General features: G+C 34.9%; 1 protein-coding gene across 2 annotated transcripts in view; it reads left to right on the top strand.

Annotated features, from left to right (window-relative positions):
* LOC125659668 (cyclic nucleotide-gated channel rod photoreceptor subunit alpha-like) overlaps positions 1-13,685 on the top strand; it is a 63,568-nt gene extending 49,883 nt beyond the window's left edge. For both annotated transcript variants that reach the window (XM_048891412.2, XM_048891410.2), the window contains 2 exons: positions 10,934-11,239; positions 11,391-13,685. In XM_048891412.2, the coding sequence (XP_048747369.2) occupies positions 10,934-11,239; positions 11,391-12,295 (1,211 nt within the window). In that variant the 3' untranslated portion in view covers positions 12,296-13,685. The remainder of the gene's footprint in view (positions 1-10,933; positions 11,240-11,390) is intronic.
* Positions 13,686-15,955: the final 2,270 nt, after the last annotated feature.

The raw sequence follows: 15,955 nt of genomic DNA, 5'->3' as shown, positions 1-15,955 counted from the left end.
TGATGGTACAGGGGTTTCAACAGTCTCGATTGAAGTCAGCATTTCGCAAATTATATGGTCGTTATAACGATCTAGTTCATCAATACAACCTATCATTGGGTCAAATGCTGTCTGACGTGTTTCATACCGATTGTTAAGCCGTTCTTTGCACACTGATTTTGACTGCGGATAACTCCGTTTACCTGATCAGGATATAGGACTCACGGCGGGTGTGACCGGTCAACAGGGGATGCTTACTCCTCCTAGGCACCTGATCCCACCTCTGGTGTGTCCAGGGGTCCGTGTTTGCCCAAATACCTATTTTGTATTGCTTATAGGAGTTATGAGATTGATCACTGTTCGTTATCTTCACCTTGCATTTATGAGATAGGACACACAATTTCTTTTACTACACATTTGATATAGGACAGGGACTTCTTTTGGTATTCTTCGAAGATATGACCTAGACTTTCTTTAAAATGATAATATGGAATGCACCGGTCATAACCCCCAAATAGACATTGACCGGTCCCTTAATAAGATATAAAGAAAAGACGTTCATTCACTGTGTATAGTCTATTTCCTTTTATGTTCTTATTCGTTCTACTCAAACGAACATAAATACAGACCCTGAAACGTGCTACTACACCAGTTGCACGGTACGGTTCGGTACGCTTTATGAACGGTACGGTTCGTTTTCTGAACGGTACGGTTCGTTTCTTGAACGGTACGGTTCGTTTCTTGCACGGTACGGTACGCTTCTTGAACGGTACGGTTCGCTTCTTGCACGGTACGGTTTGCTAAAAATAACTGCACGCTTTGTGAACGGTTTGCACGTTTTATTAATGAGGTGGGCGTGGCCTGAACGCTTTGACTTCGTATAAATTGTACGTTTCGATAGTTTGTTTTCACTCGATCGGTCTTATTCGGCTCTTTGATTATCGGCTGCAGGATTTGTGGTTGTGTTAGAATGTGCACATGGGGAAATGAGACGCTATTTTTGATTGCTTCGATGGAATAATTCCATATTGATAACGTACATAAAAGTTATGAATAAAAGTTTTTAGAATTTGCTTAAGTCTAAGTCTTAATGGTTGTTATTACGTTTCAATTTGTTTTTCATTTCTCATCAGACATTTATTAATTTACGATTTTATAAAAAGTTGTTACATGAACTGCTCCCCGACATGGGCGTGCGTAAGTGTAAAAACAAAGCGTATTAAGTTTCCGGATATAAATTACAGTGCCTAAATTGGAAAAGTTTTTAAGAAGAAGTGAATTTTGTTTTGAATACATTAAAGTCGCAAATGACACAATGATTATTTTCTGCACTTCACATTTATTGTGATTTATCATCGGCATTATGAAAGATCCAGGATATCTGCTCGTGAAGTTTGTACGTCCTTTTTTGTCAGCATTCAGTCATTCATAATTAATAATGTTAGATATCTGTTGCATTTGTCTTTGAATCAAATAAAATGATGATAATACATATATATTCCTATCCTTTATCACGCGAAGTCCGATTTTCATTTCCCTGACTTTATTTTTGATCACTGAAAATTGAATTAAAAAAAATTAACAGAAAAGTAAGGCAAGTGTATAGTTTGCAATAAAAATGTTTCATATACCTTTTCTATATATTGTTGAAATACTTGAAAATGCTGAAATGAATAATTTTTTGCGGCCGATTTGATGCTTTGCATCAATTTAACTTGTTTACATTCTTTTACACATGTATGTATCTATTTATTTCTCTGTCGATGTAATTAAAAATTGTTTATTAGTGTATATAATAAATCCGCCAATCTACATCTATCTATATGGGTCGTTATCAATGTAGAAGAGAAAAAGATATGTCAAAATTATTGCTAATAAAGTAATGAAAATATTACAGTGTAGAACGTGACAATTTTTCTAATCGGTCTAGAAATTTCTCATATGATTCAGACACTGTACGTAGGAAAGTACATATTGAATACATTAACGCTACACATATCAATTTCATCTTCTTACGGCAAGCCCTGTGCCATACGTGTAGTAGCATTATCAGGGACGTCGACGTCCCTGATTATATGAAGAAATTAAATAGGCTACTTGTAAGTACTAGTACAGTATTGTAGTTAACTTCACCCTTGAATTTAAAAGAATTGATTGAAACAGAAATTCCGTTAAAACAACGAAATGCCCCTTGGTTCACTCTTTAAAAGTCTGCAAGTGAAATATACAGAAGCATGCATGGAAAATCCGTGCAGTGATCTGACGTCTATTTCTGTTAACAGTTCACAGTATAAAACGAATTTTTATGCATAATCAGGGCCGTAAATTACATGGAGGCGGAGGAGTCAGCTGCCTCCTCCAACTTTTGAGCCAAAAAAAATTAAAATTTAAAGTTCATTAGAATTTATGTTGTTTCCAATAACTAAGAACATGATACCTCCCTTAAAAAGCATTCCAAATCTTTCTTTTAGAATGAGTTAGTCAAGTAACATCTTAGAAGGCCCTAGAATCAAGGATTTTGCACGAAACGTGTTCAGTGTGCACAAAATGTGCTCAGCGTCTGGGCGGCCCCCAGACCCCCGCCTAATTTCCTGCCTCCTCCAAATTGAAGGTTAATTTACGGCCCTGATAATTCAGTCAAAACTTGGGTACTTGTTGATAACATACATACACATATATGCACTGAAACAATGTGACATTTACGGAAAGTAATTTAAAAATAAAAAAGAATATCAAAGATGTTTTAAGCATCTCGGTGATTTTCACAGTTGATAACCCAGCTTCGTGATGTTTGAGGATAATGCTTCGAATAGCCAGCGATAGTCTACGACCTCCTTTCCCATCGGGCGCCATTGTGAAAATAATATACTGTGGCTGAAAAAGTGGGTCACGTGACAGAAATTGCACGCTTTCTGCACGGTACGGTACGCTTTTGGGCTTTTGGGGGCGGGGTTTGCATAATATTATCCTGCACGCTTTCTGAACGGTACGGTTCGTTTCTTGAACGGTACGGTTCGTTTCTTGCACGGTACGGTACACTTCTTGAACGGTACGGTTCGTTTTTTGCACGGTACGGTACGTTTCTTGAACGGTACGGTTCGTTTCTTGCACGGAACGGTTCGGTTCGTTTTAAGGTGTAGTAGCACGTTTCAGGGTCTGTAATTTATAAAATAAACACAAACACGTAAGTTTCAATCTAATTAAATTTATTCGCTCAAACTTTGTTAAACAGTACATGAGGTACAAGAAATATAATACATGCAAGAAAAATCGTCAGAGGTTCATATAGGGAACAATGCAACTTTCTTAGATACCAGAGGGGAACTTAATATACATTGTATGTATAAATAAACATAATATTACGTAATACGTTTAAGAGGTAGCAGAAGAACAATTACAAAGAAAAACAGACAATCTAAAAAATATAAGAAATAAAAACACAGAGATTTCTTAATATTTTCATATCTTAAGTTGACAATAGATTAGAAAACTTCAGAATAATTGGCTTTCCTAAAACAAAATTGCCTATGTATTTTTTCCTTAATTGTGAAAAAGTTTGGACACTGTAAAATAAAATGAAATTCATCTCCTATTTCTCCTTTATTACAAAATGTACATAGTCTTTCATTCTGGGGAATACCATAACATCTTCCTGTCTCTATGGGTAAACTTTGATTTGAAGTGCGAAATTTCATAAATAATTTTCTTAAATTTACAAAGTAAGTACGTATTTCTCTAAACCAAAGCAATGTTTGAAAAGTTTATAAACCTGGGCCTTAGAAGAGTCATCAACATCAGAAGACCACTTCTGAATAAATTTATCTTTCAAAATCAGATTAACTGTTGTAGATAATCATTTAACATTTACGCAATAACCTTGCTTATTCCAAATATTTGAAAGTCCACACATGTTTAAAAACTTTTGAACACAGTCAATCCAAGGGGTTTTATATCCAACTTTATCGTATTGGGTACAAAAATATCTATAAACAATATTAACATTTTTATTTTCTGAGTATAACAATTTTGCCTATTATGTAATCATTCTTGTATAAATCTTGATATACATCGAGAAACGCTCAGATTCTCCATACATTATATAATTAGGAGTTGAGTTTTTCACATTAAAAATAGTTTTCAGAAATTTTAAATGTACACGTTCAATTATATCTAGATTTTCATAACTCCAAATTTACTTCCATAAAATAAAACAGGTACAACCACATTATCAAATAGATCAAGTTGACATTCTACAAATAAATTAAATTGTATAATTTTTCGTATCACACCATACATACTGTAGCTTTTTGTGCTTGTTCACATAAGTGTTTTTTAGCTTTACAAAATGTTCATCTCCTTGTTAATATAATCCATAAATATTCAAATTCTTTTACATTTTCTTTACTATTGTTATAATAAAACTCCTCCTTTAAAAATGGACCTTTGGAAAAAAATCAATATTTTTGTTTTATCCACATTTACATTAAGTCTCCACTGTTTACAATAAATATGAAAATCATTCATAGCATTTTGTAAACCCTCGGCAGACTCGGCCATTACAACAGTGTCATCAACATAAAATAAAATCAACATTTTCACGTACACCATTAATTCATCTTCAATTGCACGATCCATACTCTGTAGTCCAAGGATGTCTTTTCCTAATAAAAAAAAATTTCTAGGTCATCAATATATAAGGAAAATAAAAATGGAGATAAATTTTCTCCTTGTCTTACACCGACATTACATTCGAAGTACTCTGAAGAAGTGCCATTTATCTTTACTAAATATTTAATACCAATATACATATTTCGGATATACTTTCCATTTATTCCATTCTTTATCATCTCACTCCAAAGGCCATTTCTCCAAACATTGTCGAAAGCCTGCTTAAAGTCGATACATGCACAAAAAAGTTTCTTTTTTTCTTTTCACTAAAGAATCTGAAAGAAATTGCAGAGTCAAAATGTGGTCTAATGTTGAGTAATTTTTTTCCTGAAACCTGCTTGATTTTTTTTTATGAGACCTGCTTCAGCATATACCTCCAGTCGATTGCCTAAAATACAGGTAAAAACTTTGCCAAAGCAACTAAGTAAAGATATTGGGCAATAATTTTCAGGCTGAGTTGGATCATCCTTGTTTTTATAAATTGGTTTCACAACACCGATTAACCATTCATCTGGTACAGGATAGGATATGAAGCGCTCTGAAAGTGCAGTTTACTTATTTCAAATAACACTGATATTCATAAACAAGTCTTCACACAGTATTGTCTTCCTTTCTACAAAATAAAACAATTTAAATTTAAATGATAAATCAAAGTACTCGAGTAAGGCAAGGGCGGGTGGGTGGGGCATAAGTTATCTGCACTAAAAGAGCCTTCGAATGGTTTCACAATTCTACTCACTGACGCCGGTCAGTTAAAATCAGTGCAATGAATATTTATGTCACCTGACAAGGTGACAATTAGACTACCCAATATATTACAGGTATAAATAAACATGAACACGTGTTATTAGAACCTTTAATAAATACATTTATTTGATACCAAATGAAAGGTTCGAAGAATTTCAATGTTTCACAACCTCGAAAACTCCATAGAAGAAAAGATGTTGATATATTCCAAAGTCGAAAGGGTAAATTGCCATACATATTTATGAAAGTTCGCGTACGAGACTAAATGTGGCCTTTTACTTCAATGTATCGCCGCTGGTCAGAGTTGCCCGTATCCCATTGATTTCCTCGTCTTAAATGAAACAGGAAAAAAGACAAAACACAGAGTGACTACTGTCCAGCTTATGGCCACTGTTGCAATGTATTGATGTTTAAGGCTATGGCGTGACTGGTGGAAAATATTTCTTTTCTCTATTTGCATGACAATATGACATGTAATTGGTTTCTCTCGTGGACAAAAGAAAGATGGCCGTTTTCTGAGGGGGTAATCTATTCGCAATATTTGAAAGTATATCAGGAAAAGGTCGGGCGGAGGACGAGCTTGCCCCCGCGGAGGAATATCGCTTTCAGACTGGTGTTAGCGGAAGTTGGAATGAGTGATCGATGATGTTTCTTTATAGCAGAGTCAGCTTTTCTCACCTATCTCTTTCTCAATAGATGACGGAAAGATTTCAAAGAACCTTCTGTCCTTAAAAAATCGATCTTTTCTGATTTTATCTTATTACCAGGTTATTTAATGGTAATTTTGTTGTCATTGTGTTTCGGATTTCAAAATTGATACCACTGTATAAAAATCAAAAATCATAACTGTTATTAAAGGGGCGTTACCAGCTTTTAGTGTAAAAAAAAAAACACATAAAAGGAAGAATTATTGTCTTGCAAGACAATAATTATTTAATCGCCAAAAAGTACGCATTCATGTGCCTGTTTTGAGGTTAAAAAGTGTTTGAAATAATCAAATACTGGTTTTGTTACTGAAATAATAATACAGAGCAATTTTCATTGAATTAAATTTTAGTGACAAAATGATAGCTAATGCCCATTCAAAACGTATTAACTTAGCTAATAGCTAACTACTGTACATCATCTTGAGGTGCTTCACACACATCAGTCATGTTACTGTAGTGAAATACAGTTCACGAACTCTTTTTTGTGTATACAATTAAGGGTCCTCTATACGCTGAACACCGGAAAGTTCAAATTTCACGCGACTTTTCTGAAATTAGAGTGATCTGCCCTTTGGAGTATAATGCATAATACATGTACAATAAACTAATTTGCAGTGCTATACACATTTTGTAATCAATTGAAGTCGTTTAATCATTATAGTAGACCAAGCACAAGTTACTGAGTGCTTTATGTGAAAATATTTACCACTTCTGTTCATCAGTTATTCTTGCTCTGAAGATTTTTCCTGGGGCGAAATGACAGGTCTCCCATTCTGAAAATGTCAAGATAAGCTCAATATGTACACCTTTATGCGATACGATAATTGATTTTCGCTCTGTCCAAAACACATTTGCACCTGTATTTACTAACTTGTAACACCTGTATTTACTAACTTGTAACACCTGTAATTTTCTATCTGTCCAAAACACATTGGCACCTGATACCACCTCTGGTGTGTCCAGGGCATAGAGGGTCTTTTAAGATTAATATAGCATTTCGTAAACTTTCTGCTCTGTATCTCGAAGAATCAAAAGTAACTATCTTAATCACAAATTCGTGACACATGCTTCCGGTAATTGGTGTACTCATAAAGGGGTGTGTACAGCTACAACCTCTCTTTGGAAAATGTCGAGTATAAGACAGATTGAGTAGAAAATGTATAAGGAATTACAGATTAAACAGAATGTAAACCGATGTTCTCACTGTGGGCGTTGACAGCGGCACCATATTTTAATTGGTGAACAATCTGTGGGAACTTTCATTATTGAATGGTTAGGTTCTTTTTGATTTAGCGTGGGTGGTCTTTGTTAGAATTAATTCAATCCAGAGAAACTCCTTCAACATTGGGGAATACAATAATCATGAAAACGCTGTTACGGTATGGTGAATGCACTCAGTATGATTTTAAAATAGAGAAATACAGTACCCATGTATTAGTCTTTTTATTGCACAAGACAGTGTTTTAATCCCAAGCACATTGCACGTTAAGTAACTGCACAAAGAAAACTATAATGACACGCGAACTTCTCCATTTCACAGTCATTTGTAAGATACCATCACCGTAAAAGAGGTTTATTATATTTTAGGTCTAGTTTTGTTTGCGAATCTCCTTGGAGAAATGAATTCGGAATAGCGACGAGTAGCATTCGTGAGTAAGCCAGCACATATACACGAATTGATAACTTGTGGTGATTCGCGGCGACAACTATTTTTCAAGAGATTGGAACTCGTGGATATTTCTCGTGCGTGTATAAAAGTTAGATTACAGGATCTGAGTCACTCAGGTGACCTATTGCTATCTGTGTTGTCGTTGTCGTTCGTTGTCAGTCGTTCGTCGTCAGTAAACTTTTGAACATTTTCAGCTTCTTCTTTGAAACGGCAGAACCAATTTCTACTAATTTTGGTATATAGCATCTATACGTCATGGGAAACAACAATTGTGAATTCCACGGTCTCTGCCTCTCTGGGTTTGCGAGGTGTGGCCCAAACCATCACCATTAATTTAATCTTTAAAAATCTTCTCGACTCCTTGACATCAAGTAGTCAATAATGATTTTAATAAGCAAAGAACCCTTTACCAAAACTGTTAAATTCATTACTCCTGGGTTCAGGGTTTATGACCTGAGTAGGGCTAAGTTGAAAATGTACTATATCTTAAAAAATCTATTTCCTCTGGACATCGAACGGTCACGCTGTTGACATGGTTATAATGAACCCTATACTAAAACCGTGAAATTCTTGATCCCCCCCCCCCCAGTACATGATTCATGTCCCGGGGTGGAGCTAAGTTGGGCACATATTGGAAATGCATTACATCTTAGAAAATCACTTTTTACTTCTGGACATTGAGGAGGGAAAATTACGATTGTAATGGGCATTAAGCCCTCTACCAAAATTTCGAATTCCATATCCCCAGAGTTCATATCCCTGGGTGGAGCTTAGTTCTAATGTTGGAAATGCAGTACGTTTTAGAAAATCTGTTTTACTCCTGGGCATCAAACAGGCAAACTGTTTGCATGATTTTAATGAGCAATGATCCCTCTCTGAAAACTGTAAAAATTGATTTGCCCTGGGTTCAAATATAAGTTTGAAAATACATTACGTTTAAAAATTGTCTTTACTTTTGGACATCTAGCAGTCAAACTGTTTTTATGATAAGAATATTCAGTGTACAATGTGTCTTAGCCACTCTATCAAACATCTTAATTCCATGAAACTTGGATTGAGGCGTAGGTTGGGGGGGGGGGGGGTGATTCTATTTTGAAAATTATATTTCTATACAAATCTTCTGTATTTCTGGACATCCAGCAGAGAGAGAGAAAAAACATTAAACTAGTTGTCTACCAAATTGTTGAATTCATTTCCCGTGGTTAAGGTGTAACCTCTAGACCCATGATGCATTTAGCACTGTATTGATGATATGTTGACAAATACAATAACTTCTTTTGAAATGTCCCTGTACATCAAGTTGTCTTTTATTTTACATCCAATATTCTTTCATTCGGCTGTTGATCATTGCCATGTTGTCCAAAGAGAGGGTTACTAACACTGTTATACATGTATCAATTCAAGAGATACTTGAGAACTTTAAGGGTTGATGCGGCTAGACAATGGTTTGTGTATATCAGAGGTATATTTCTTCGTATTCAATCATATGTGAATCTGATAGAAAAGTCGCCGTTTTTATTGTATATTCGTGGACATTGTCACACTTTCATATCAATATTTTATGAATCACCGACTCCGAGGCATTTGGTTGAACTGTAAACTAATTTTGAGGAGTATATATTCAAATCAATACAGTGATAATGACCATATACAAGGATTAAATCTCTTGATAAATGAAGCATCCGAGATAATTGGCTGCATGGAAATTAATATTGAATGAAACGGGTGTTTGTCGAAACTTGGTCGCGATTCATTTCCTCTGTAACTCATGAAGTCCAAAATGATACATTGGCTTGGCTCATTAATGTCGTAGGGCCCCTGAAATTAATGTGGTTTGTACTTCAGTTATGTTGAGTAACTCTTGATTCTCTTAGACATCACAGGAAATCACAGCGAACCATTACCACGAGATGGTATTTCAACACAAAGAAACAGACGTATTTCATTCCAACATTTGTCTTGTTTTATTTTTCAGTCAAGTATTTCATCACAATCTTTTTTTTTTTTTTAAAGATATGGTTAAATGGCAATCAGAATTACTTACAAAACCGTTCTCCCTTTTTTTTTTATTCTTCTTAGGGAGAGGCGAGTATTTGACACTACTAGTGCATACGGAAATGTGTCATTGAATCGATCAATTCAAAGTCGAGAGGCTCTTGTTCGAATCAAGTCGGTGTCTTGAAAACCTTGGGGGATCATAAACGTCAGAAGTTGGTGTTACACAGGTTTCAACAATCTCCTTTTAAACTGCAATTTCGTGAATTCAATGGCAAAGACAGTCTGTCGGTGCGTCAAATATTATGTCGTGTTTCATATAAATTGATAGGCTTTTCTTTTCATTCCGATTTTGACTACGGTTTACTCTGTTTACTTGATCAAGACAGAGGGCACAAGGCGGGTGTGACCGGTCGACAGGGGATACCTTTTCTTCCTAGGCACCTGATCTCACCTCTGGTGTTTCCATGGGTCTATGCTTCTTCTGTTCTCAATTTTGTATTTCAAAGGATTTATAATATCGATAACTGTTCGTCTGGAATATCCAGGGGTCCGTGTTTGTCCAACTCTGTATTTTGTATTGCTTATAGGAGTTATGAGTATGATCACTGTTCGTTATCTTCGCTTTTCATCTAGCACAATACATGACAATTGTCCTTCACAGTTATTCGCCTTTTAATTTTACCAATTCTCAGCAAAGGAATCATGATCAGGATGGCAAGATTCAATAACACGGGTCTTAATTCACATAAAATCTACATAAAACTGCCGATATCACATCGAGATTGTGAACAACCTTGTAGGGAACGAATGCCACACAATCAATCATTGAAGTAAGAGGCAAAACTATTTGTGGAATTCGAACGCACACATCTTCAAGTTCATAAAATATGATTTATTACGTTGGAATAGTTAAAGGTATTTCCAGACAAGTATTGGAACTATTTCTTTCTTCAGTTGTCTCGATCTTCATATGCAGTTCTTAGAAAGATACATGTATTTATACATAAAGATACATGTATTTATACATAAAGATAAATGTATTTATACATAAAGGTACATGTATTTATACATAAAGATACATGACGTATTTATACATAAAGATACATGTATTTATACATGTATATAGATTAATTATTTCAGTGAAGCTCATCTTATTACTTTGCAGGAGAAGTTGGCAAGGAAATGTATATTGTCAACAGAGGAAGGTTACATGTCGTGGCAGACAATGGAAAAACGGTGCTCGCTACTCTGAAACCCGGAAGTTATTTCGGGGAAATCAGCATTCTTAACATGGGTACTTCCGGTAACAGAAGGACGGCTTCCGTGCGCTCTGTAGGGTACTCGGATTTGTTCCGACTATCGAAACAAGACCTCTGGGATGTTTTGAAAGAATACCCTGCAGCTCGAGTCAAACTTGAAGCAATAGCTGTTAAGAGACTGGAGAAAACGAAGAAGATACCCATTGAAAAAGGTATACCAAGACTTATAAGTAATTTAGTGGTTTGTCATATCGTTATAAATGTATGTATGTACACAATGTTAATAAGAAACATTTCTCACACTCTTTCTTTATCAGCTTTATCTTTACATTAACCAGTCTTTCTAACATTCTACATTCTCAGCATTGGCAAGAAGCAAAAGTACGCCGGGACTTGTAGAGTCATCCGGGAAAATTCCATTAGAAGCAATGATGATTACTCGTCACCATACACTTCCGGCTGGTCTTCCAAAACAGTCATCCTCCAGTGGTGACGAAGCGACTCACGATGACAATTCCTCGGAAACGGGTGACAATGCTCATGCTGAAACTACTGCTGAACAGAACTCAGTACAAAATGAAAACTGTGACGTCTACAATGTGGGAACGATGACGTCACCAGACTCTCACACGGGAGGCACGCCACCTACCCGGTCCTTTGGACTTCCAGGCTATAGTCCGCCGATCTCACACAGAAGCCTGTGCCAAACTCCGAACATACCGACCGTCAGTGCGGCCACGCCAGTCCTTACAAACGCCAGCGGAAGTTCTGCGCAATTATCGCCCCTGAATTTTACCTATAATCATACATATCCGTTTCAAAACCATCCCCAACAAATTAATTTTTTGTCTCCGTATTGTGTGTCAAATACAATGAATCCCCTCTCTTCGCCGAGTCTTGCCACAAGTCGATCAGATAACCTATCATCCTCCCACATAAACTTGTCTCCACAGAATCACCCCCAGTCGACCCTAGTTCCTGTGTCCCCTGGGTATAACATGTCCAGCTACGGCTCTGTTAGTCCACAGAGTTTTTCATACGATACACCTAATGACATTCTACTAAAAGAAATCAACACTCTTCGAGAACGACTTGTTTCTCTGGAATCGGAAAACGCCACAATGACAGCCAAGCTAAACAGACAGCAGTGGGATGTAGAACACAGGCTTTCTGAACTGGAACTCCAGATTTGTCAAAGTTCGAGTCAGGCGAGCACGGCTAGTCATGACGAACGATTCGATGCTGTCAACAGAGAATCCATTATTTAGCAAAGTCTGAACTAGCGAACCATTGATTGAGGTCATTCCATACAACTTCTGAACATCTTACATCTTAGACTATATATATATATATATAGATATGTTAAATATTCAGCAGCCGTTCCTCGCTCTCTCATCAGTTAAGGGGGATTCGGAGTTTAGCTGTTGAAATGTTTTTTGTTTTTTGTTTGTTATTTAACGCGCAAAACTGCCTTTTGCAAATTAAATGAAAACTTTGATGTAGATTTTTTAATGGTCACAAGGTATGATTCGTCATCGACGTGTTTCAAACAAAAATTTACACGCATGTTCCACTTAGTAACTCAAGAATTTTGACTTTGTGATAGCGGTTGTGAAATGATGCTTTTAAAAATATAATTACCTCTAAATTATTGTGATCTAAATAAGAAATATTAAAACGTTATAATTTTATAGGTAAATCCTTATAGATTCTGCGTGCATGTATGGTGAATGACAACAGCCATGTAGACCGTGCTGACAGACGGTGATGCAATATGGTATATGGATGATGGACCAATTAAAAACGGCTGCTAGAAAACGTGAAAAGTGTGCTCAAAATGCAACAAATATAAGTTTGATGTAAGGTCATTGAAATACCTATGCCACAATCTCTTTTCCTCCTATGTAACGTCGGGCTGTGTATCTACAGTATGAAAATGGCTATCCAAGATCAAAATTTTGGGAATATTCTCCATTCAGTTTGCGAGACAAGTATAGCACTGTGTAATAATCGTTTCTAATTTGCGTACAAGAAGATCACACTTTATACAGTAGTTTGGGAATATTCTACACATGCCTGTTTTCCCTCTTGTTTTGGTGATTGTGAGAAGTTGATCAGTAGTTGTTTGTCTTTACTAAATCGTTATATGACAGATCAGGTAAAACACGGTTATATCCAACCTCCAGATCCAGTGAAAAAAACTTCGTTATAACCAAATTTTATTATATATCCAATACAATTTTCGTTATTGTCCTCTCATAGGGGAATAAATATTACTTCACAGTAAGCATATAGTACGTTATGTAAAAGGTTGTAATCGATGTTTCTATTGCCATCCTTTTTGTTCTTTCGATAATCGCCCGATATTTAATACCAATTTTTACATATATTTCAATTTCTCACATAACATAAATATATGATATCATGAGGAGATAACTCTGACAAATCGTATATTGTGACCTTAAAAAAGACCATATCGAGATATTCATCCACAAGGGTCCAAAAGACGTCATGTAGCTTAAATGAACGATATTATATATGTCTCTTCATTAGCTACTGAAAACTGTACTTCTTGTTTGATTCTGTTGAAGTTTGTTGAAGATTGTTATATTTACTATGTAAATATATAACTTGGTTCACAGATAATTGTTATTTTCCGTTACTGTTTATTGTTATTTATATATAGGTGGTGGGAAATATAGCAAATGATTAATCCAAAATAAAATGACGTGCTGTCGATCTCTGAAGGCTTCTAAGTACTGCTTCAAAACTGTTGTTGAAATTTTTATAGGATAGGGCATTGACCGTATGAAAGAAGTTACTATCAGATGTAACGAAAGCAACACGTCCAAGTTTTAATGCAAACTCTTAAGGTCGAAAGAATATCTTAACATTTCCAAGCTAGGGAAGAACTTTATGTGATTTTTGTCTTCAATTTCTGAAGAAAAATCAACCATGATTATAAAGTATTGCAATTTGTTTAATTTGTCTAAAATTTAAAAAAAAATATCATTAAATAATTTTTTCCATTGATTTCATAAGCTATCAAATATATGTACATTTATTATTATTATTATTATTATATATATATATATATATATATATATATATATATATATATAAGCAGCACGAAAACCCAACAACACCCTACATTCTTAAAGTGTCGGATCTGAGAAGATACTATATACTATATATATGTTAAATTGGTTAGCGATAATTCCACGCTGTTTCAATACATTACCCCAGTATATTTATCAGTAACGGCACTGACCTGTCCGTTTGTTATAAACGAGCTAAATTACAAAATACGAGAAATAAATGTCCAGGTTGATTGTAGGCTGGGGATGAAAACCAACTTGTATACTCCCATAACGAAAGCAAGCTAGTCATTTCTCCCTGAATTATAGGATACAGTCACTTAAGTAGGTATGGATTGATTTCAAAACACAAGGTTTTCGAAATGCCATGATCTGGTACATGTGTTCATCATGTATATACATATTTATCGGTCTCATTATCGATCCCTCTCGTGTGTTCAAAGATTTGTCAATAGTTCCATTCTTTGAATCTAATATTATAATCACTGATTTAAATGAAGACAGAGAAGATCCTTGGGAAGCATAAAAAAAATTTCAAAAGAAGGAAAGAAAAAGTCACTTTGAAAGAGTTTTTGTTTGAAAACCTTCGAATATGAAAAATATATTGGTTGCTTTTATTTCTTGGTTGTAAATAAATGAAATATTCTTGCCAAAAAGGGGGTGGGTAGTCTTATTATAATCTTGAATTTATTGCACATTTATTTACCTACATTTTTGTCTTAAACACAATTTACATTTATTGTTTTAAAAAATGTATTTTTGTAACTTGTATTTTATAAAGGTATTGGGTTTATAAACAAGTTATTTTATTGTTTTAGAATAATTCACCACAATGCCACTTGTACAACCTAGATGTATATTTACTTACTGTTTATTTTGGCATTTGTTAGATCGTTGAGTGGAATGTTTATATATATTCTGCAAAAATATCAGGTATCTTGACAATTCCATTTGCTGAATACTAAATTTGTGAATCAATCAAGCATATATAGAAATATTGACCATTATTTAAACTGACATTGTCATTAATGCCAATGGACTCGAGAACGTAACACTCGATGTGATGTGACGGCACGTTTGAATATTCAAAGGTATCGACATCGTGCAGAATTATACGCACGAGACGAGATGAAAAGAACAGGACTGAAGCATTCAGTCATATAAATGATACGAAAGTTATATTGATGATATTTTATCAATCTTTATTGAACATAAGTGCATTTATACTAATGTATTCCATTTAAAATATTTATACGAAAGGATTTGTATCTAAATTATAATTAGTTGACACACACGAAAATTGAAATAAAGCAAAACCATTAACTAACCATTCTATGTACGTGGTAAATTTGAATTATATTTCAGGAAGAATTTATGAGCTGAAACCCTATATCTAACAATAATTTGTGAGAGTCTTTAAGGCATCAATCAGATGAACCTGGATTTATGCGACTGATTAAAGGCAAAACCGTAATATTATATGAAATATGCGGCAACAATATACACATTTTTACATAATCTAGCCATTTTAAATGTTGACCAGACTGCTGATGTAGTTTGTTGATAGTTCGAAAAAAAATCAACTTTTGAAACGTCACTGGGGTGTGGTTCTATATTACGAAACATTATAATTACATAATAAATCTCTGTTTGCTCCTTACAGACATATATCCAGTGTACAGCGATTCTGAATACTAATCTTTGAAACAGCAATCAGCAATAATGAAATATGTGAACTTGTTATTTAATTTTTAAATACTAGCAATATTAATTTACGATATCAACTGAGAGAATAGTATTTTTACTGACATACTTGGAAGGTGGACAGGT

This window comes from Ostrea edulis, chromosome 9 (assembly GCF_947568905.1).
Source record: "Ostrea edulis chromosome 9, xbOstEdul1.1, whole genome shotgun sequence".
Classification (NCBI taxonomy): domain Eukaryota; kingdom Metazoa; phylum Mollusca; class Bivalvia; order Ostreida; family Ostreidae; genus Ostrea; species Ostrea edulis.
This window is presented reverse-complemented; position numbering and strand designations above follow the sequence as displayed.